Source organism: Gilbertella persicaria (genome assembly GCF_025201335.1).
Source record: "Gilbertella persicaria strain CBS 190.32 chromosome Unknown B0P05scaffold_14, whole genome shotgun sequence".
Classification (NCBI taxonomy): Eukaryota; Fungi; Mucoromycota; class Mucoromycetes; order Mucorales; family Choanephoraceae; genus Gilbertella; species Gilbertella persicaria.
Genome location: NW_026251975.1, coordinates 289,841 through 310,672, shown reverse-complemented (window position 1 = coordinate 310,672; position 20,832 = coordinate 289,841). Strand labels below are relative to the sequence as shown.

At 37.5% G+C, this 20,832-nt stretch overlaps 11 protein-coding genes across 11 annotated transcripts; 7 read left to right on the top strand and 4 right to left on the bottom strand.

The window, feature by feature from the left end:
• Positions 1–88: 88 nt before the first annotated feature.
• Positions 89–750, top strand: B0P05DRAFT_536882 (putative ribosomal protein L10; the record flags this gene model as incomplete). The annotated part of the gene is made up of 1 exon (XM_051577641.1): positions 89–750. The coding sequence occupies exon 1, from the start codon at positions 98–100 to the stop codon at positions 746–748; it is 651 nt and encodes a 216-aa protein (XP_051436117.1). The 5' UTR covers positions 89–97.
• A 154-nt stretch (positions 751–904) lies between these two features.
• B0P05DRAFT_536880 (uncharacterized protein) lies at positions 905–2,507 on the top strand. Its single transcript, XM_051577640.1, has one exon. The coding sequence runs from the start codon at positions 934–936 to the stop codon at positions 2,449–2,451; it is 1,518 nt and encodes a 505-aa protein (XP_051436116.1). The 5' UTR covers positions 905–933; the 3' UTR covers positions 2,452–2,507.
• Positions 2,502–3,899, bottom strand: B0P05DRAFT_508015 (aspartic peptidase domain-containing protein; the record flags this gene model as incomplete). Its single annotated transcript, XM_051575561.1, has 6 exons — positions 2,502–3,199; positions 3,246–3,333; positions 3,387–3,521; positions 3,566–3,636; positions 3,690–3,711; positions 3,756–3,899. 6 exons carry the CDS (start codon positions 3,894–3,896, stop codon positions 2,502–2,504), a joined length of 1,155 nt encoding a protein of 384 aa, XP_051436115.1.
• Positions 3,900–5,544: 1,645 nt separating this feature from the next.
• On the bottom strand, positions 5,545–6,625 carry B0P05DRAFT_536870 (uncharacterized protein). The gene is made up of 5 exons (XM_051577639.1): positions 6,460–6,625; positions 6,350–6,405; positions 6,269–6,288; positions 6,104–6,210; positions 5,545–6,042 (listed from the first exon to the last, which is right to left on the bottom strand). The coding sequence occupies exons 1-5, from the start codon at positions 6,609–6,611 to the stop codon at positions 5,850–5,852; spliced, it is 528 nt and encodes a 175-aa protein (XP_051436114.1). The 5' UTR covers positions 6,612–6,625; the 3' UTR covers positions 5,545–5,849.
• Positions 6,626–8,000, bottom strand: B0P05DRAFT_536859 (ClpP/crotonase-like domain-containing protein). Its single transcript, XM_051577638.1, has 8 exons — positions 7,880–8,000; positions 7,670–7,833; positions 7,571–7,626; positions 7,433–7,528; positions 7,342–7,381; positions 7,258–7,291; positions 6,942–7,206; positions 6,626–6,894 (listed from the first exon to the last, which is right to left on the bottom strand). Exons 1-8 carry the CDS (start codon positions 7,991–7,993, stop codon positions 6,851–6,853), a joined length of 813 nt encoding a protein of 270 aa, XP_051436113.1. The 5' UTR covers positions 7,994–8,000; the 3' UTR covers positions 6,626–6,850.
• Positions 8,001–8,129: 129 nt separating this feature from the next.
• B0P05DRAFT_536857 (60S ribosomal protein L15) lies at positions 8,130–9,107 on the bottom strand (the record flags this gene model as incomplete). The annotated part of the gene is made up of 1 exon (XM_051577637.1): positions 8,130–9,107. The coding sequence occupies exon 1, from the start codon at positions 8,743–8,745 to the stop codon at positions 8,131–8,133; it is 615 nt and encodes a 204-aa protein (XP_051436112.1). The 5' UTR covers positions 8,746–9,107.
• B0P05DRAFT_536855 (uncharacterized protein) lies at positions 9,108–10,419 on the top strand. The gene has a single exon (XM_051577636.1). The coding sequence runs from the start codon at positions 9,129–9,131 to the stop codon at positions 10,299–10,301; it is 1,173 nt and encodes a 390-aa protein (XP_051436111.1). The 5' UTR covers positions 9,108–9,128; the 3' UTR covers positions 10,302–10,419.
• Positions 10,420–13,688, top strand: B0P05DRAFT_536847 (armadillo-type protein). Its single transcript, XM_051577635.1, has 8 exons — positions 10,420–10,927; positions 10,988–11,828; positions 11,873–11,946; positions 11,995–12,426; positions 12,475–12,744; positions 12,794–13,264; positions 13,309–13,383; positions 13,431–13,688. Exons 1-8 carry the CDS (start codon positions 10,649–10,651, stop codon positions 13,512–13,514), a joined length of 2,526 nt encoding a protein of 841 aa, XP_051436110.1. The 5' UTR covers positions 10,420–10,648; the 3' UTR covers positions 13,515–13,688.
• Positions 13,689–14,474: 786 nt separating this feature from the next.
• B0P05DRAFT_603274 (peptidase S8/S53 domain-containing protein) lies at positions 14,475–17,536 on the top strand (the record flags this gene model as incomplete). Its single annotated transcript, XM_051583291.1, has 6 exons — positions 14,475–14,637; positions 14,680–14,994; positions 15,044–15,190; positions 15,241–15,290; positions 15,332–15,554; positions 15,609–17,536. The coding sequence occupies 6 exons, from the start codon at positions 14,475–14,477 to the stop codon at positions 17,282–17,284; spliced, it is 2,574 nt and encodes an 857-aa protein (XP_051436109.1). The 3' UTR covers positions 17,285–17,536.
• Positions 17,537–19,030, top strand: B0P05DRAFT_536845 (uncharacterized protein). Its single transcript, XM_051577634.1, has 2 exons — positions 17,537–17,766; positions 17,820–19,030. The coding sequence occupies exons 1-2, from the start codon at positions 17,643–17,645 to the stop codon at positions 18,821–18,823; spliced, it is 1,128 nt and encodes a 375-aa protein (XP_051436108.1). The 5' UTR covers positions 17,537–17,642; the 3' UTR covers positions 18,824–19,030.
• Positions 19,031–19,219: 189 nt separating this feature from the next.
• Positions 19,220–20,598, top strand: B0P05DRAFT_570645 (chorismate synthase; the record flags this gene model as incomplete). The annotated part of the gene is made up of 3 exons (XM_051581326.1): positions 19,220–19,387; positions 19,441–20,366; positions 20,424–20,598. 3 exons carry the CDS (start codon positions 19,220–19,222, stop codon positions 20,596–20,598), a joined length of 1,269 nt encoding a protein of 422 aa, XP_051436107.1.
• Positions 20,599–20,832: the final 234 nt, after the last annotated feature.

The window sequence follows — 20,832 nt, the reverse complement described above, 5'->3', positions numbered from 1 at the left end:
ATGGAATAGAGAAGAAAAATCCAGCTTGAAAATGATGTCCTTTTCTTAATGAAAAAAAAAAAAAATCTTGACTGACATTCGATTATAGGAATTCAACATGGGTCGTCGTCCTGCTCGTTGTTATCGTTACTGTAAGAACAAGCCTTACCCCAAGTCTAGATACAACCGTGGTGTCCCTGATGCCAAGCTTAGAATCTACGATTTAGGTCGTAAGAAGGCTTCTGTTGACGACTTCCCTCTCTGTGTTCACTTGGTCTCCAACGAATACGAACAACTTTCTGCCGAAGCTCTTGAAGCTGGTCGTATCTGTGCTAACAAGTACATGTCCAAGACTTCTGGTAAGGATTCCTTCCACATGCGTATCCGTGTCCACCCCTTCCACGTCACCCGTATCAACAAGATGTTGTCTTGTGCTGGTGCCGATAGATTGCAAACCGGTATGCGTGGTGCTTTCGGTAAGCCCAACGGTCTTGTTGCCCGTGTCAACATTGGTCAAATCATTTTCTCTGTTCGTTCCAAGGACTCCAACAAGGCTGTTGTCATTGAAGCCTTGAGACGTTGTAAGTACAAGTTCCCTGGTCAACAAAAGATCATTATCTCCAAGAAGTGGGGTTTCACTCCTTTGTCTCGTGAAGAATACGTTGAAGCTCGTGCTGCTGGCAAGCTCAGACCTGATGGTTGTTATGTCAAGTTCGTTCCTCAAAAGGGTCCTCTTGCCAACTACTTCAAGGAAGCTGGCAAGGTCTAAATGAATTCTTTTTTTTTCTTGTTACAAACATAATTGTCTTTATACAGTAATAAAGAAAAAGAACTGAAGAACAAACATCATTCTGATTTTCTGTGTAACCTAAAGACATGCGTTTTATTTATATCGAGCTCCTTATTACTTATTTGTTTAGTCTTTTCCTTTTTTTTCTTTTTTTTTATATTATCATGGAAACAAAAGAGACCAAATGGGTTAAAAGGCCACAGAGTACTGTCAGTCAAAGAAAGGTTGACAAAGAACTACAGCGTATCAAAAGTTTGGCTGTAGTTTCGGTCCTGAATAAAAGTTTCCAGGACACGGCACTACCACCACCACCTTCTAGCCGTCCTTCAATTCTTCCTGTCATGTCTCCTTCTTCCTCCCTCACTACAAGCTCAACAACTTCTGACCAAGATAGTTTCTCGAATCTTAAAGCAAGATCTCGGTCCATCTCGCACACTTCTTTCACGGCGACTAAATATTCAGCCAATCGACCTAATAGTGTCTGTCTGCAGAGCGATTCTCAGTCTATTAAAGCACCTTCTTTACCCGAGCCCTTAGAACAAGACAACAGCTTAGAGGCGGAGAAGAAAATGAGCGATCACCTCGTGATTGATCATGAAAAAGAAGCACTCAAAAAGCGCTTAGATGAGCTCCAGACACTCTATGATTCATCAAGTCAAGAATTAGACCAACTCAAAGTGCAAAAAGAGACACAAACTGAACTTTTATTGCTGCAAGATAAACTCATTCAAGAAATGACAAGCCATTTAGAAGATGTGAACACAAACTCTATTAACGGCAACACGGAGAATGAAGACATTTCTCAAGAAGATTTAGTACACGCACATAGAGAACTTAGAGCACTTCGGGCAGAATTAGAGCAGTTTAGGCCCTTAAAGACAGAATATGAAGTCATTATCTCAGGCATGACAAGACAACTTGAAGCTTATGAACAAAGAATGGATGAAATAGAAAAGATGGCTCGTGATATACAAAAAGAAAACGAAGCACAGCTTTTGTATATTGATACCAAGGTTCAATCACTTGTAGATAAACTGCTAGAGAGAAACCAAACAATCAGCAAATTGCAATATGAACAACATTTAGAAAAGCAGTTACCAAAACCTGAAGATACTAAAAGCAATAGGAGTAACAGTATCAAAAGTGCAAATGATTCTGCCACCATTTGGGAACAATTTACTCATGAATCTGCCAGTTCTACTCGGTCGTCTTTTGTATCTACAGACAACAATTTAACAAAATCACTTACTGCTCGTTGGAAAGGCACGGTTGTACCTCCAGCTTCACCACCGCCTTCTTTGCCCTTGCCACCTATTCCAACAACTTCTAGGCCGAAATCAACCCTGAGTGAAGTGTCTGGAAACTCTAGTATACATATCAAGGATAACAAACATATGTCTATAGATGCCGTAGGTGGCGCTAGTCACCGAAGAACATCTGTTCAATCTGAAATAGACGAACAAGCGCTTGAAGCTGCCTATTACAAAGAATTTACTGATCAACTACAGGCTAGACTGTCCATCTCTAAAGAAATTGACGATCTTCGTGTTTGGGAACCTAGTGATTTTGAAAGAATACAAAAGAAGCTAGATTCTAAACATTGGTCTGAAAACGAAGATGGAAGCAGCGAAAAGGATCAGCATGCTTTCTGGAAAGGCATGAAGAAGAAGTTACGAGTATAACTATGGTCTTTTTATTTTATTTTTGTAATAAGCATAATCATAATAATAAATCACTCTTTAGAGGTAATACAAATGCCTTCTGATCGATTGCCTGATAATAGTGCAAGACCTGTCTGTCTTCTTTTCAGGCTATAGACTGAGAAAAAGTTGTTGAGGAAATCAATACCAAGTCTCCATATGTTATCTAAGCGATCCCTGTTGGGCTCAAGTGGTTTAAAATTGGCAGTACAATACGCTTCTTTGTCAGTAGGTGTTGTCCATACGTCACTAGGCAGCTTAATATCGAATTTTTCAAAGGAAAATATCAAGTCCTTAGCTTCACAGCATTTGAATTCGTATTTGTTTGTTGTCTCACTTTGTTTTGCATTGAGTACTCTGTAGATACTGTCTAAATCGTTTTGAGGTACTTGTATTTGCTTGACAGTCGTATCAAATGAAGCTAATGTATCTAATTCAAGGCTTATCGCATCTTGTACTTGAACACCTGTCAGCTTAGTCTTCCAAAAAGGTGATTTGCCAAAGTCGCAAGTGGGAATATCAAACCATGCAATGTCACCAGAAATAGCAGTTTTGTCTACACCAAAGCCTATTTCACATAAATCTTCTTGTAGCACGTTGTTGCGTCTTGAAATTGATCTTGCGTTCCTGCCTCTGCCTCGTGTTGATACAGGTCTATAAATGGCTCTTTTTGTCAAAGTGATGTTTGCTTTCAAGTCTTCATAAGAAGCACCTAATCCTATTGAACCAGCTATAAAACAGGATTAAAACATGAGGAGTTTAAAGAGGAAGCTTACCGAAATCGTATTCATCAAAACCAGTGACGTTGAAGGCTTTACCAAACCTGAAATTGTTTAAATCAGCAGAACCCAATATAAACTTGTCCTATAGATTTTTATTTGGATAAACACCAGATAAAAAAAAAAGAAAGAAACTACCTTGTATAAATTGGCTTCGACTATTTCTTCATTTCCATAATCAAACACCACCTGTTTGTGAAGGTTGGTGATAGAATGAGATTTGCCAGCATCAAAAAGATGGTCATTTTGAGCCGAACAAAAGTCAGAATGACACTATAAATGATCAATACAGAGCGTAATAGTTTGCATCACTTTACGGTAATACCAGCAACCCAAGTAAAATCAGTAGAGGTGTCAATACGCAAAGGGAATACCTGCTGTGGACTGCCTATTCGATACGGTCCTTATTAGAACAAAGTAGATGGCATGTCCTGATATTACCTATTCCGATACTTGCTACCCACTAACACATGAATTGAGTCATTTAAGTGATAAGATACAACTTACACTTGATTTGTTCTCGTCACATGGAAACTTGACTCCTGGCTCATAATCAAACAAGTCTTCTGTACCATAATATATGCTTGGATAAGCTGATACAACAGCACTTATAATTGTATAAATTGATAAAATACAGTTCTTTTTCATGCAGAATGTTGTGAGGAAATGAATATGTCAAATCTGTCTTTCTTTTATATGCACTCTTTTTTTGTTTATGCATGTCAAGTTCACTTATACTTCTTCATCTAAGCCCAATATTTTACCTTGTGCACAAAAAAAAAGAAATTTGTTGCAGTAGTTCATATGACATTATGTACATGCTTCTATTTTTGTTGTTTCTTGTTGAAGAAGAGCAAATCACATAAACATAAATCTTGTTTAGGAAAGTAGTACAATCAACGCTTATACTGTTTTCACTATTAATAGCACAGTGGCTTACATAAACACACTCTTCCTCTAGAGAAAGCTGTAAAGGAGATATCCCCTTTTAAAACAAACTTTTGCAAATGATTATAAAGCTGAAGAAAATAGGTTGGGTCAGCAAAAAAAAAAAAAAAAAAAAAAAAAAGGCACATTTTTTTGAAAATGAGACACTTTTTTACAAAATGAAACAACAAATAAAAGACTAGGATGTCTATATTTTTAGATACAGTTTGATATAGAGCAAACAAACTAGGAAAAAATGATTACAATGAACAACAATGTATGTCTTATTTGGAATCAAATAGAATTATCTTTTTTACCTCTATTCTACTGTTATACTCACTCTCATCATTGCACATATCAAACTGCTAGTATTTTGCTCATATTTATAGAAATAGTGGTTGCCCGAACGTGGTCACGAGAAGGTAATTAGCAATCCATATTCAAAATGCATACTACAAAAGCAAACCAAATGCCATGAACAAAACACGTCTACTATTGCCGTGAAGCCATATCGTCATTTTCTGTGGCTGGTAAACATTTTTGACGTTACTCTTCCCGAAACGATTTTTAGATATTAGAATTGCTATGGTTGCTTGCTTAGCTTTTTACAGAATAGTTTAGTTTCATAATGTGCTCCACTTGTGAAAACAGAAAGTGTCATGTTCAGTTAGCTGGCAATTCCTTGGAAAGTGTTAATAGCAATATTAATACCAATCATAGCGCCACAACAAATACATCTGATGATGAATCGGATACCAGTACTACTTTAATACCAATATCAATGTTACTACTATTATTTAGGCCAATTGACATCGTCCTTGGCCCATTGAAGGCGAATCTTCTTGTTTTTCTCGCTCGAAGCTGGCTTGTGGGCAGCGTAGTAAGAATGGAAACCCAACTGGCCCAAATAATGGATAACAATTGTACGACTTCACCTCGACTCTTTGAATCTTTCATTCCTTTTTTACCTTGTCAATGGTGAGGAATGGATCCTTCAGAACCATCAACTTCAGAAGAGTTAAATTCTTAATGATGTTGGGCTTTGGATCTATTGCTGACCCCGGCAAAGGTCAACCAGTTTTCTTGATTCGCTTGACGATCGTTTGTAATTTGTTAAGATAGTAAACACTCCAGTATTTTGCTTCTTCGTGTTCTTGTTAAGAACGAGAGCTAGTTGAGTTGTTAGAAATAGATACCTTTACATTCGTTTGTTAGTTTGTGGGAAATAGAATGCTGTATTTTTCGAAACGCATAAATTTCATGTCTTTTTTACGGCCTGATGAATTCCCATTCAGCGTAACTTTATATCGAATAAGACTAAAAAGATCACAGCAATTTATGTTTACTGTTCTATGTTCGAAGGCCTCAATACATTATAAAGAGAAATTTATTTCGAACTTGAATTGTATTAATGATTACATGAATGGGAAAATAATTTGCTAAATAAAAATAAACAAACCAATCAATGACTAAGTGTAACAAAGTGATTTTTTTTAAAAAAAAGGCATTGTACACAAATTTAAAAAATAGAATCAATGGCTATACAAAGAAATAAAATAAAACCACAAGCCTATTTGTTTACACGTACACAATACCTTTTTGAATTAAGTGGGCTATAGAAGAAAAAGGATCAAAAGATAAAATTAGAAAAAAAAAGTGGAGCGATAGATAAGCTTAGAAAAGCATGTAAGCAGCGACAGCACCAGCAACAGCAAGGGCTCCTTGACCAACAGCTAAAGTAGCAGCTGCAGATTTAGCAGTGGAAGGTGCAGGGGAGACTGAAGCAGCAGTGGAAGAAGCAGCAGCACTACTGGAAAGAATTGCAGTGGAAGTGGGAGCAACAGAACTAGTCCAGGGAGCAACAGATCTATAAAAGAAAAAAAAAATGTTAATCAATGGTTCACCAATCAAAAAAGGTGGTTACATACACATTGGCACCAGGCATAGAACAGTAGTTTTCAACAAGAGCCTTTTGAGCACCAGCACCTAAATCATTAGGGCAGCTAGAATAGCAAGACAACTTCTCCTTATTCCACTAAAAAGGTAAAAGTTAGAAAAAAAATAAAGGCATTGTATAAAAAGGGGAAACTTACTCTACACAAACAAGCGAAATCTATAAAACAAAAGTCTGTGTAAATATTGTGCTACATTGAATTATGTTATTCCTTTCTTACCTTGAGCTTGACAGGTTTTGATATAGTTGTCTTCATTTTGCAGACATAAATCAAGGCTAATAGACAATTAGAGATTAACACAAACGCATTGCGTAATTTGATGTACTTACGTGCTTTGGAGAGCGCAGGAAGAAGTAGAAGTGGCAGTAGGGACATCAGAAGTAGTAGTGGCAGCAGCAGCAGTAGTAGAAACTTCACTAGCACTTTGAGCTGAAGCAGTAGCTGCAAAAGCAACAATGAACCCAAGAATTGCAGATTTCATAGTATGATTTGAAAAGAAAGAGAAAGAAAAGAATAAAAAAAGTTTAAAAAATAAAGACAGTTTATAAAACCATAAGAGGAGGTACAAAGTGCAATATTTTTGTGTAAGGGGGTGAGAGGAGAACCAAAAGAACAAATAAGTAAGCACTTTGCTTTGTTTTACTTGCATACTGAATCTGTTTGTTCATCATGGATTTACACAAATATTAGTTTTTTTATTACACGACATTGTACAATCCATCACAATTTTGACTTTTTAGTGGCCTTTTTGGCGGCTGTTTGCTCTGTATATAATTAGAATTGATTTTCCATGTCGTTCTTTTAAACTTACCCAGGAAGCGCATGATGCTTTCAATAGAATCGCTGCTACTCATGCGTTCGCCCAACGCATTCATTTCCCGTCGATTCACTTCTAATAACAATTCACGATCAACATCTCGAATGAGTTCCTTAGTAACCTTAATGGCTTCTGTGGAGAATTGGGTGGCATTGGCTGCAATTTCCAACACGGTTTCACGGAAACCTTCAGAAGGAATAGTTCTACTGATAAAGCCGCAATCCACCATTTCTTTAGCTGTGAATGTTCTTCCTAATAGCTATTGTATGTCATGTTAGCATTAACCTTTTTTGTTCATCCCGTGACTTGCCAACATTTCGTTTGCCTTGGAAGGGCCCAAAATTCTAGTTGATTTGCATGATTATTGAGTTAAAATATTTATTTCTTTTCTTACCTGGGAAACAAAATTGAAGAACAACCTTCGGCACAGAAAGCTTAATAATAAAAAAAATTAAGTGCAAGGAAAAGCTTAAATTGACTCTTACCTAATTTCATAAAGGGAGTACCAAAAGTAGCTGTTTCTACAGAATAAACGACATCACACAAAGCAAGTGTTGTTGTGCCAAATCCCATACTCGGTCCTGTTCTCTAGTTTAAGTAGATTGTTTGTAAGCAATATTTACCATTGACAGCACCGATCAAAAGTTTAGGGAATTGAATCATTTCAGCAACAACATCACTTTACACAGATGAGTTTAAACGCCTCTTTGATGTTTACTTACGAAGTTGTTTGTCTTCTACGATTCATTTCCTCTTCTACATCCCCACTGCTAGCATCAGGAAGAGCTAGTTCTTGACCAGAAGTATAATATTTTCCACGTCCTGTTAAAACAACTACTTTGACATCTTCACAACTAGCGGCCCATTTAAATGCAGCCAACCAATCCTATTTTATTTTAAACGCGTCTATCAACATATTTGGTATATCTTACTCTATAAGATTGAGGAGAAAGTGCATTTGAACGCCTTGGTCTGTTATGAGCAATCTCCACTACACCGTTAGGGAAAAGAACAATATCCAATGTCTCGAATTTAGGTACAGTCATATATAAAGAAAAAAGAAGAGAAAAGAAAAAAAAAAAAGAACAAAAGGGGTCAGAAATATATATAAACTTTTTCTTATTTGCACGTGAAATCTAGAGCTTGACACAAAGTGATTTTATTAAAAAAGCGAATAAACTCTTTAACGGTAACGACGGAGAGAAAGAGTGTTGCGACGCTTCCAGGTGGCACGACGACCAGAACCCTTGGTGTTGTTGAAGCGGTGACCCTTGTTGTGACCACGGGACTTCTTGCCAACAGCAGTCAAACCACGAGCTTCACGACGCTTGTGAACAGGGTTGGCGATCCAGTTGATGCGAGCATCACGACGGATAGCCTTGTGAGAGGGGTCAACGAGGATAACTTCGTAGTACTTGTAGGTAGCATCTTGGTTGATCCAGTAAGAGTTCAAGACACGCAAGTTAGCACACTTGCGGCCAACACGTTCTTCGGCAGTAGAACGGAGGGAACGTTGGTACTTGAGTTGAGAAACACCTTCGTTGACGGGCTTACCGTAAGTGGCACCCTTGGGAACAGGTCTCTTACGACCACCACGACGGACACGGATACGGTAGATAACGAAACCTTGCTTGGCCTTGTAACCCAAACGACGAGCCTTGTCAGGACGAGAAGAACGAGAAGCGCGGTGGATAACGTTCAATTGTCTGTATTCCCAACAACGGACACGGAGCAAGAAACGAGAGACGTCAGATTGCTTCTTTCTAGCAAGCTCTTCCAAATATTTGTAAGCACCCATTGTATATCTGTTATAAATTCGATTAATGACTGCTCTCTATGTATATGTTGAATAGATGATCCATAGTTGATGTTGGAGCTAGCATCCATTTGTATATCATGCATCCAGTAACATACATCCAAACTATAGATTATCCATCATGTTTATATCTAATTACCTTGGAAAGGGGAAAAGGAAGGATGCCTAGTTTTCGCCAATTTCCTACAAGTGTATCACTCTCGCTACTGCATTTACTCTCGCCCAAACTGAGGTAACCCATTTTTAGTTGGAACTGAGATATTCGGTCCGGACAATATCCGGAATGAAATTACTCAAATGGGATGCATTACATTGTTTGGAACAGGAGGCAGTTTTTTTTCCTTCTTCCTTTATACATTAAACTTATGTCTCGTTTCGATGAACTACCAAGAGAGATTATATCCTTAATTTGCACATTACTTAAACAACCTGAAAAATACAACTGTATCTTTGTAAATAAAGAATTTCACGATGCAGCTATACCCGAACTATGGAGAGAACCTATTCTCCCAACCACAACTGTTCTTAAAAAACTGATACGATGCTTAAAAATATCACGATACCAAAGAGGAGAATGCATTCGCACTATTAAACTAGGCTATAAAGTAAGCCTAAATGACGATGAGTTATTGGCCCTGATACAATTGGTACCCAACTTGGAAGTACTTGAATTACGCAAAGCAGATGAACTGACTGATAAAAGCATTAAACACGTATCTCGCTATTGCGCTCAACTTAAATCGTTTGGTGTCACAAATGCTTTGATTACATATCGTTCAGCACATTATTTAGGTTTATGTCAGCATTTGAAAAAACTAACACTGGCTTCGTGTCCTAATCTGTCGTCCATGGCGTTATTACCGTTCGTTTCGCACAAGATTGAATATTTGGACTTGTCAGGATGTAAATGGCTTAATGTGACAGACACAGCGTATGATCTTGCTTCTTTTCAGTACTTGACGCATTTGAATTTGGTATGTTGTGATGTGATCAATACAGATTTTATACACCACATCACAGAACATCCTTGTTTAACGCACTTGCAAGATTTCTCCCTTACAGGTGGAGCAGTGATTGAAGATATTGCCATTATTCCCTTTGTTAAAACACACCCAAATATACGTGGACTATTTTTGCTTGAATGTGCTATTACAGATCATACACTGGATGCTATTGCTACTCATTTGCCCCTTTTGCATAATCTGGATTTATCTTTTTGCCGCAGATTGACTGCTCAGGGTGTGCGTCGTTTGATTAGTAATTGCCATAACCTGAGGTTACTTGGTTTGAAAGACTGTGGTATGATACAAAACAATTTCCCTGAGATCCCAAGCACTATTTTTCCAGCTATCACTGAAAATTATCCACACCTAAATACCTTGAGCTATGTGGAACTAGGTTATATTCGAGCAGCACAAGAAACAAACGAAGACAGTGATACCGAAATGGCAGAAAATGAAACGCTTGTGATGGACGAACAAGAAGAGAGTCTTAGCGAGACTTATGGCTATATTCAACACTATTTGAATACAAATTAATGGGTAACAATAAAGATGTGCGACAACTAGCAATGAACCATATTTTTAGCTTGTGATGCCATACAAAAAGTTCGTTTGTGCGCGTTTCTTTTTTTCTTATTTTTCCCTTTTTTCTTCTTCTCCTTATTCTATATAAGCATGAAGTGGAAGCCTAACCCACAAGGACTTTCAGAACTCTTAAACTTACTTCAAGACGCTATACAGCCAAACAACCAAGATCAGTTTTTGGTTCAAAAAGTATACAGCTATAATAAAGATCAATATCTTATTAAATGCAAATTTAGAGACTAGCTTCTTTTAATGCAATTCCAGACTACAATGCTTATCTTGTCTATATACTCGTTTTAATGAGAGACCAAGACAACTATACCCGAGCCATAGCAGGCTTAACATTAAAGAACAACTTGCTGAAAAACTTTAACAAGACACCACTGTTTGTGTTGGATTATGTCAAGTCTGTGTGTCTACAGTCGCTTGACTCACCTGATCCTGATACAACCATTCGAAGAACAATAGGCTCAGTTATGACGTCCATTACTGTCCGTGGCCAAATTCTTAATTGGCCAGAAGCAATGCAGGCGCTAGTGGGTATTTTGGAAAAGAGCACTGATCCACTTGCTATTGACGTAAGAAAAAAAAAGAATGTGTTTATATCTATAGTTAGATACTTACCTCCTTGAATTTAGACGGCTCTTGATACGCTACAAAAAATATGTGAAGATAATGCACCTGACCTAAATGAAGCAGTATTTGATACTACGCCCATTCTAGACTATATTATACCCCAGATCACAGCCTTTATTGACCATAAAAATGAGCGTTTTCGTGTGCTTGCTGTCTCTGCTCTAAGTCATTTTATACAGCTCCGATCACCTTCGTTACTTGCTCATATGGATCAGTATTTACAGTCCTTGTTTCGAATAGCATCAGACAATAGCACTCAAGTGCGACAAGAGGTATGTCGATCTTTTGTGATGTTACTAGATCACTTTACCGAAAACTTGCTGCCTTATTTATCTTCTCTGATTGAATACATGATCTTTTGTCATCAATCAGAGGATAGCAAAGTAGCACTTGAAGCTTGTGACTTTTGGCATCAATTTGCTCGATTGGAAAAGATCCGTGCTTATTTGACACCCTATTTGCTCCGTGTAATCCCTGTTATATTGAGCTCATTGGTTTACACAGACCAAGATCTGATCATGTTTGGCAATGAAGAAGATGAAGAAGAAAACTCGAGTCCACAAGATTTACAGCTTCGATTCGGTAATAGCTATATAAAAATCAATGGAAGACATTATCGACATTACAGGGAAGAAGACGAAGATGAAGAGGATCCTGAAGATGAAGAATTCTTTTCAGAATGGACGCTTCGAAAATTTAGTGCAACCTCTTTAGATGCACTTACATCTGCTTTTACATCTCAGGTGACAAACATTCTATTACCTCTTTTGAACAATACTTGGTTTAGCGACGATTGGAGAATCGTTGAGAGTGGCATACTTGCATTGGGTGCAGCAGCAGAAGGTTTGGTTGTACTCGAATGTGTTGTATCTCATTATTGTCTCTAGGTGGCTTTGATAGCATTGCACCTCATCTTCCTGAATTAATACCTTTACTCATCTCAAACATGTCAAATCCCAATGTAAGGAGAGCCATCTTCATTGCTTTGTTTATATTTACACAAAAATAGGCGCATGTGCGTTACATTGCATGCTGGACTTTAAGTCGGTTTTCTAGCTGGATTGTAGCACAATGCGATGACTTGAATGAGGGCCGTACAAGATTTTATGAGCCTGTTTTGAGGGAATTACTGCGTCGTATATTAGATAAGAATAAACGAGTACAAGAAGCTGCTTGTTCAGCTTTCTCGACATTAGAAGAACACGCTTCTTCTGAAGAACTGGTGCCTTATCTACCCGTCATCTTAAACCATCTTACAAGAGCACTTAGATTATATAAAAACCGAAATTTGCGACTATTGTATGATACGATTGGTACTTTAGCAGAATCAGTAGGGTCTTCATTAAATGAACCTGCATGCATTGCTGTGTTAATGCCACCACTGATATCAAGATGGAATCATTTGGAAGATACAGACTCAAACCTTTTCCCTCTACTCGGTGTAAGCATCCTGTATTACCCCTGTGTATACTGACAGTCTATTCTGTAGTGTTTAACAGACATTGCTACTTCATTAGGTGTGGGTTTTTTGCCATTTACAGAGCCTGTATTTACACGATGTGTTATGCTTGTTTCTACAACATTACAAAATGCAATACAAGACCCTAGTTATCATGATTTTGATGATGATATGGACGACGAATTTATAGTTGTTCCTCTTGATTTACTGTCTGGTATTGTACAAGGACTGGGGAACACAGTAGAACCCTTTGTTAAAAAATCAACTTTATTACCATTACTCGCTGTGTGTTCACATTATGTAAGCTATAAAAAAGACAGAGACTGTACATTAATTTCCTTGTACTTAGGATTCACGGTATGAAGTACTTCAACCAACTTATGCTTTAATAGGCGATCTTGCCAAGGCTTGTTTTACTACTCTTGACCCTTACCTGGAAAATATTATGCCTGAACTTATACGTCAACTCAAGAATGACGATATGTCTTATAAATCAGTGCGTAATAATGCCATTTGGGCTATAGGTGAAATAGCTATTCGATGGCGAAAAGAAAACATGGAGAAATACGTAGAGTCTATTCTACAAACATTGATTCCGCTGATCCATTCACAAGCTTATACAGAACTTCATGAGAATGCAGTCAATACTATAGGTCGATTAGGTATTCATAATGCAGAAATGATTGCTTCTGCCTTACCTTTGTTTGCTCGAAATTGGCTTTATTTGTCAAGGAACATAAGAGAAAATGAGGAAAAAGACAGTGCTTTTCAAGGATTTTGTCATGCCGTCAAAATTTATCCTCAATGTCTAAATGATGTGGCATGTATAATTCTATGTTTGATAACGGCTAACACATCTGATAGTCAATAAGGATTATGTTTGATCTTATTAGAAAATGGCAGCATCCCTCAGACACTCTTCAACTATTGTTTGATGAGGTGAGTGTATGATTTGCATTACTTCAAAACTAAAGAAGAGAATTCAGGTTGTTGCAGGATATCATGGACTATTGAATTCAGAACAATGGCAACTCGTAACAACAGGACTTTCAAGCACTCGCTCTTTCTGACAACAACAACAAAAACCTAAAGTGTATTTCTATCTATTAAATTATTGACATTATGAAAAAGCATATATAACCGTTGACCCTAAAACAGGGATGTTCATGATAAAAATAAGTTGTTTTCTATGTATCACAATCTACATGACTTTATGTAACCGTATATGCCTGCGCAATAATATGGTCTATTTCTATAGAGCAAGAAATAAGTTCGAATTGAATGCATATTAACGATTTCAAGATATAAAATTCAATGAACAACATTTTCGTTTATGCAAAAAGACATTTTTATAATCAATGGTTTTCTTGCTTTTTTCTTCAAGTATAGAAATTATTATGCAAAAAGTGCTAAAAATATATATATATATATGTATATATTTTATAAAAAAACCCTTTGCTTATTCCAATGTGCAACATCATCTTTGTGAAATATTATATGTTATTGATTTATAGCCATTCAACCTTTGTGCTGGGCTGCAAAATTGCACAGAATCCATACATCTGGATAGCGACATTTGCTCTGCCTATATAAAGTCTTTTCTTCAAAAATAGATATATTCCCATAAAGAAATTAGAGGGTTAAAACGAGCTCCTTGTCATACTATAGTTTACCATTGACCATAAACAAAAGCCTTTGAGTTTTGCATTACAGGTGTGCTGTTTATGAACAGCTCTTTTCTGTTTGTAGATGCAGATAACCTCTTCTAACGTACCATGTATTTGCTTTTTTTTTCTATTTTTTATATTTTGCACGTGTCGAAATGACATCTTTGTCATTAACCTTTAACGTTACATGATTGTATGAATGGGGCGCATTCTTACCCGGGTCACATAAAGTATATTAGGTTGATGGTTGCACCTTAAGCCTTGTTCATTTTGTATAAAAGTAGACAATTATCTCTTGTCATTTAGTTTCTTTATCAATTTAAATATCTCAATTCCTTTCCTTTCTAGTCTATTGAGGTAGTCATGAAACCTTATTTGTTTACTACCCTTTCAATCGCAATTGCTAGTGTTTTTCTAGAAGCTTTTGGCGTGACAGCTGAGACTGTAAAGATCCAGCACCCTAAATTCATTAATGGTACTTCCAATGCTGTCCCTGGTCAATACATTATTCGTTTTGACTCCAAAAGTACCGATTCAGACAAGCACTTTCTTCAGTCCTTTAAACAAGAATTTGGCGGCCTTAAACTCAAGGTCAAACAAGAAATCAAACATGATTTCTTTAATGCTATCTCTGTTGACATTAGTCATGCAAACAAAGATATGCATGAAACAGCGCTCAAGAGCATTTTAGAAAGATCTGATGTCAAGGCTGTTTATCCTATCAAACAATTCTCTCAGGCTAAAGTATTCAGATCCGAAAATGCTAATAAGAAAAGAGATAGCGTACCTTCTTTTTTGCCTCATGCTATGACCCAAGTGGATATTGTTCATTCCAAGCTTAAGAATAAAGGTAAAGGCATTTTTGTTGGTGTTATTGATTCAGGTAAGTGAATAGCAGGGTAATAAAACAGTTTTGCTTATACTATGCACAGGCATTGATTACTTACATCCTGCTTTGGGCGGTGGTTTTGGTAAAGGCTACAAGGTTGCTGCAGGCTACGATTTAGTCGGTGATGACTACTCTGGTACTAATACGCCTGTTCCTGATGATGATCCTATGGATAGTTGCTCTACTTTGGGTAGGTAAAGAAAGAAAAATGTATAATAAGGATTGAATAAATTGTTTTAGGTCATGGTACACATGTTTCCGGTATTATTGCTGGTTATGATACATCTAATGTAAGTATAGGAAAACAGAGATGTATATCTGATTTTCATAGAATTTCACTGGTGTTGCTCCTGAAGCCACACTTGGTATGTGGCGTGTATTTGGCTGTGGTGGAGGCTCTGTCGGAACCGACATTCTGATCAAAGCTATGCTAATGGCTTATGATGCAGGTGTTGATGTCATTAACTTGAGTATTTATTCAGTAAATGCTTGGTCTAATGTTGATGATCCTGAAATTAATGTTGTTAATCAAATTGCTTCTAAGGGAGTGAGTGGTAAGCTTGAATATTCTTTTGTTAGCTGTGAATTAAACTGTTTTTTCTTTGTAGTCGTTGCTTGTAGTGGTGATGCTGGTGATAGTGGTATTTACACTGTTGGTAGGCCTTCTGTTGCTCCCGGAGCCTTCTCTGTTGCCTCCATCCAGAACGAATATTTCAGCACTAAATATATTACTGCCACTGGGATTGACCATAATATGAGATATCTTCAAGGCGGAGACAACACGCCTAAAGATGGCGAACTTGCTGCTGGCGATATTGATGCCTCTAGTAATATTCAAGCATGCGATCTGGATCATATCCCTTCTGATGTCCAAGGCAAGATTGCTTTGATTAAATTCGGTGCTTGTAAGCTTCATTTGAAAGTCTCTAATGTAGCTTCCAAGGGTGCAGTTTCTGTTATCGTTTATAACAATGTGCCTGGTGACTTGCGCACAACCACTTCTGGTCTGGATCTTCCTGTTGTCACAGTCAGCCAAGAAAGTGGTGTAGAACTCCGTGCAGCTCTTGATGCTGGTAAGAAAGTTTATATTGGCTTTCATCCTGAAGGCCAACCTACTCCTGTGGAAGACGGTAGAACAGTCAATAGTTTCTCGTCTGTTGGTCCTACTGCTGAGCTTGACCTTAATCCTCATATCGCTGCTGTGGGTGGCCGTGTTTATTCTACTCTACCTCGAAGACTTGGTAGCTGGGGCATAATGTCAGGCGGTTCCATGGCATCACCTTATGTTGCTGGTTCCATTGCCTTATATCTTCATGCTCATGGAAAGAACAGAAAATCCATCAAATACATTCAAGAGCAATTCCAAAATTATGCTTCCCCTGTTTCTTTATACAACAAGTCCACGATTGATTCTCCTGTTCGTCAAGGTGCTGGTCTTCTTCAAGTTTATGACACACTCACTCAACATATACATGTCTCTCCTGCTCAAATCAGCTTCAACGACACTGCCAGTACCAAGTACAGAACTCAGACAATCACTGTCACAAACAGTGGAGACAAAACTGTTCAATTTGAAGTCTTGAATGATGTGAGTACTGGTGTTGTGAGCTATAATGTGGATGAAAGTGGTTATATGCCTATTGAACCTGCTGGTGACAGCCGTATTTCTGCTAAATTGCGTTTCTCTACAAAGAACTTTAAGATTGCCCCTGGTGCATCTCAAAAGATAACCATCACTGTAACACCTCCCACTGAAAATGCCAAGAATTACATTATTTATGGCGGTTTTGTTCGCTTGAAATCTTTACAACAAGGCAACAATGTTGACCTCAAGATTCCTTACATTGGTGTTAATAACAAGCTTAGTAGTCTTCCCATTTTAGGCGAAGGATCTCCTTTTATTGTAAATCAAGATTCTCAGAACTTCGGCTTAAACTACAACTATACTGTCAATCGTTCCAACGATGATTATCTCACTATTTATATGCAAGTAGTCACTCCAAGTGCTCATATCAAGGGTGAGGTATTGAAGAACAACAAAATGATCGGTAAATTTGGAGAAGACCTTGATTACATCTCACGCAATGCTCTCACAACAAATCAATACACAACCTGGAAGTTCAGTGGCAATTATATTCCTTCTGGTTCAACTAATGGTTCTTTTACTCCTTTACCTGAAGGAACCTATCAATTCCGTATCCGTGCCTTGAAGCGATTCTCTAATCCTGCTGTTCAATCTAACTGGTACAACTGGCTTTCTGGCCCCATCACTGTAGAAAACTAAGTTCTTTTATAATATAACATTCCTTACAATAACTGCAAAGAATTACATAATATCAGGGATTCGGATTATCTGAAAGTGGAGTCAATGATAATCATTTTATTGGTTTATAATTGACATGTGAAAAAGAGACTATTTTTAAATTCCCCGATGGAGTTGAAACACTGTATAGTGTAACTGATGATATTCAAGATAATGATGGCATATTTTTGTCATTCTTTTTAAAAGTACATCAAGATATTTGGCACAATGTCAATTTTCACATGCAAATCGGAGTGTCGACACCAATAGCATAAATATAGCCTGGAAACGAACTAGATCTTCTTTTTTTCTTTTCTCTTCTTTTGCTCTTTATTTGTACATGCCCAAGAAAACAACACATCGCCGAAACTCAAACAAGACACAGCAAAACATGAATCAAGAAAAACCCAATATTCCTACAAGTAATCCTCATGATGTACTTGCCAGAGAAGTTCAAGTACCAGGTAATAGATAGTAGTTGTGAGTTTAAAATATGCTTATCTCTCTTTTTTCATAGACAAATTTATTATTGATGCTGATGAAGCAAACAAGGAAATTCCTCATTTTTCTTTCTTTAATCGCGTGCTTTCCATTCCTTTGATTCGTGATAGTTCTACTATTGTACAACATTACGCCAACCAAAACTCCATCAGCCGATTCGCTTTAAACAAGGCCGAGTCCACTTTTAAGATAGCTGCTTCCATGGCTTCACCTTATGCAGAAAAATACAAGCCCCATTTGTTAAAGGCTGATCAATTGGGTTGTCAATCACTCGATTTGGTTGAAACTAAGTTCCCTGTCGTCACTCAACCACCCCAAAAGGTGTATGAGGATGTAAAGGACAAGATTACTTATGCTGCTTCTCTTCCTGTTACGCGTACCACTTCAAGTCTTCAGCAACTCATTAACAAGTATCTTCCTCCCACGGACGAAAAACAAAGACAAGCACAAGAAGAAAAGGACTTGATAAATCAAGTAAAGGACAGGTTAAGTTACCGCCTACAACACTCAAAGGCTGATCTGGCCCGTCTTGGTGAAACAAATCAACTCTTGCACGAAACTTTCCAATCTATTCAAAAGGCTAATACACATTTGCATGACTTTTTGGTCTCTATCAAGGGTTACAAAGATACAACACAAACCAAGGCTAATCAACGTATGCATGAGCTCACCACTGATCTGATTCACCGTTTGGATGCTGCTGCTGCTTATGTTAAAGATCGTCAAGTCATGAACAACTTGCCCCATTCTGTCCATATCGTCATTGACCCTCTTGTTACCTTTGCCTCTAACGAATACGATATTGTCCGTACTGAAGTCTTAAAGCCTGATGTTGCTCCCTTACAAAAAGCCACTAATATCTTGCAAATGACTCAAGGATATGTTTTGCCTTTAATCCAAAAATCTATTCATGATGCTGAAGAACAAGTCCGTCAATATGGTGCTTATGCTACAAACAACTACAAGGTTGTACGCGACGTCAAGACTACCTTTGATAACTTTGCTAAAGTGAAAGCCTAAAATTATTATTTATACACTTTGTATCCTCTCTCTCTCTTTCATTTTCATGCATTTTAGTCAAATAAACAAACAAAAAAATCTATTTTCATTTTCAATAACTATAGAGTGTGAAAGACACTTAGTACAAACAAACCGGTTTTTTTTTAGAGTTTTATATTTTCTCATTGAGACCAGCTTGACGTTCATACAAATATATAAACAATCCAGTTCTTTTTTGAGTACAATGAAAACAGAGAAATTTATTTGTCAACTGAGTTTATAAACGTTTGGCATGCTTCGATACAGCACAGAATGAGTCAATCGCTGTAATGACTGCTCTTTCCTTTCTCGTAGCTCATCTTTTTTTTTTCGATTCTTTTCGTTTTTTTTTTTCTTCTTCTCTTTAGTCTATTTAGTATGAGTACTTTTGGTAAACTTTTCCGTGTCACAACCTATGGTGAATCCCACTGTAAGGGCGTTGGCGCTATTATTGATGGTGTCCCCCCTGGTATGGCCTTGACAGAAGCCGATATTCAACCTCAATTAACTCGTAGAAGACCTGGTCAAAACAAGTTGACTACTCCTGTAAGTAGAAGAAAGACCATTGTTATAACAATAACTGACTTGCTTTGAACTAGCGTGATGAAAAAGATAAAGTAACCATCATGTCAGGTACTGAATTTGGTGTGACTTTAGGTACACCCATTGGTATTCAAGTACCCAATTTAGATCAAAGGCCTCACGATTACAGTGACACTGATATTTATCCTCGTCCATCTCATGCTGATTATACCTACCTTCAAAAATACAGTGTTAAGGCATCTTCTGGTGGTGGAAGAGCCAGTGCTCGTGAAACCATCGGCCGTGTTGCTGCTGGTGCTATTGCAGATAAATACTTGCGTGAAGCTTACGGTGTTGAAATTGTCGCTTTTGCTTCAAGTGTAGGTAGGGTAGCCATGCCTTTCATTCGTGAGCTCGAGAATGCCGATACAGCTGAACCTGAATTGATTGAGTTTATGAACACCATCACTCGTGAAGATGTGGATGCCGATATTTCTCGTTGTCCTCACCCTCCTACTGCTGAAGCCATGAAGAAAGTAATTGCAGAAAAGTCGCATGAAAGAGATTCTATTGGTGGTACAGTTACTTGTGTGATTCGCAAGTGTCCTATTGGTTTAGGTGAACCCTGTTTTGATAAATTAGAGGCTGTTTTGGCTCATGCCATGTTATCTATTCCTGCCACAAAGGGTTTTGAATTTGGTTCCGGTTTCAATGGTACAAAGATGGCAGGCCATGATCATAATGATCCCTTTATTATCAAGGAAGATGGTACTTTTGGTACTGTCACAAATAATTCTGGTGGTATTCAGGGTGGTATTAGTAACGGTGAAAATATCTATTTCCGTGTTGCTTTCAAGCCTGCTGCTACTATTTCCCAAGATCAAGAAACTGCTAACTATGATGGTGTCACAGGTGTTTTGGCTGCTAAGGGTCGTCACGATCCTTGTGTAGTTTCTCGTGCTGTTCCTATTGTTGAATCTATGGCTGCTCTTGTTATTATGGAGTAAGTGTGTTTAGAATTATTTCTTGAGGACATTGATACTTATGTGTTTTTTTTTAGTGCTGCATTGCAACAAGAATCTCGTCGTGCTGCTATTTCAAGACTACCCAAGATTGAAATCAACCATGCTTTGTTAGGAAAGCCCCCAAGAAGAATTAAGACCATACTTCTGAAGAAAAAATTAGAACAACTTGAGAAGATCAGCGTTTTATGCGATTTTCTTTGTGTATCATAACTCATTAAAGAAAGCATCTTTTTACATATAGACAATGATAAATGGAGTGTATTGTAAAAAAATGGATATGATGCTTTAATTGCTTCAAGTAGAAATGTCTTTTCTGGACTGAAGTTGCATAAAGCAAGTGTTTTACATTTGTAAGGAAGATGTAAAACCCTCTATATGTGTACAAGTTTTTTCTCCATTGATCTAGTAATATGATTGATTAGAATCAAACTGTATAATTTAATT

Excerpts from the sequence above, each read along its gene's own strand:
- B0P05DRAFT_536880 (XM_051577640.1), top strand. The coding sequence starts at position 934 with ATGGAAACAAAAGAGACCAAATGGGTTAAAAGGCCACAGAGTACTGTC.
- B0P05DRAFT_536870 (XM_051577639.1), bottom strand. The coding sequence starts at position 6,611 with ATGAAATCTGCAATTCTTGGGTTCATTGTTGCTTTTGCAGCTACTGCT. Across the intron at positions 6,406-6,459 it reads TCCTGCGCTCTCCAAAGCAC|CCTTGATTTATGTCTGCAAA; the intron begins GTAAGTACATCA and ends ATTGTCTATTAG. Across the intron at positions 6,289-6,349 it reads CAAAACCTGTCAAGCTCAAG|ATTTCGCTTGTTTGTGTAGA; the intron begins GTAAGAAAGGAA and ends TTTGTTTTATAG.
- B0P05DRAFT_536859 (XM_051577638.1), bottom strand. The coding sequence starts at position 7,993 with ATGACTGTACCTAAATTCGAGACATTGGATATTGTTCTTTTCCCTAAC. Across the intron at positions 7,834-7,879 it reads TTTCTCCTCAATCTTATAGA|GATTGGTTGGCTGCATTTAA; the intron begins GTAAGATATACC and ends AAAATAAAATAG. Across the intron at positions 7,627-7,669 it reads CGTAGAAGACAAACAACTTC|TGATGTTGTTGCTGAAATGA; the intron begins GTAAGTAAACAT and ends ATCTGTGTAAAG.
- B0P05DRAFT_536855 (XM_051577636.1), top strand. The coding sequence starts at position 9,129 with ATGTCTCGTTTCGATGAACTACCAAGAGAGATTATATCCTTAATTTGC.
- B0P05DRAFT_536847 (XM_051577635.1), top strand. The coding sequence starts at position 10,649 with ATGAGAGACCAAGACAACTATACCCGAGCCATAGCAGGCTTAACATTA. Across the intron at positions 12,427-12,474 it reads ACCTTTTCCCTCTACTCGGT|TGTTTAACAGACATTGCTAC; the intron begins GTAAGCATCCTG and ends TCTATTCTGTAG. Across the intron at positions 12,745-12,793 it reads TCGCTGTGTGTTCACATTAT|GATTCACGGTATGAAGTACT; the intron begins GTAAGCTATAAA and ends CCTTGTACTTAG.
- B0P05DRAFT_536845 (XM_051577634.1), top strand. The coding sequence starts at position 17,643 with ATGCCCAAGAAAACAACACATCGCCGAAACTCAAACAAGACACAGCAA. Across the intron at positions 17,767-17,819 it reads CAGAGAAGTTCAAGTACCAG|ACAAATTTATTATTGATGCT; the intron begins GTAATAGATAGT and ends CTTTTTTCATAG.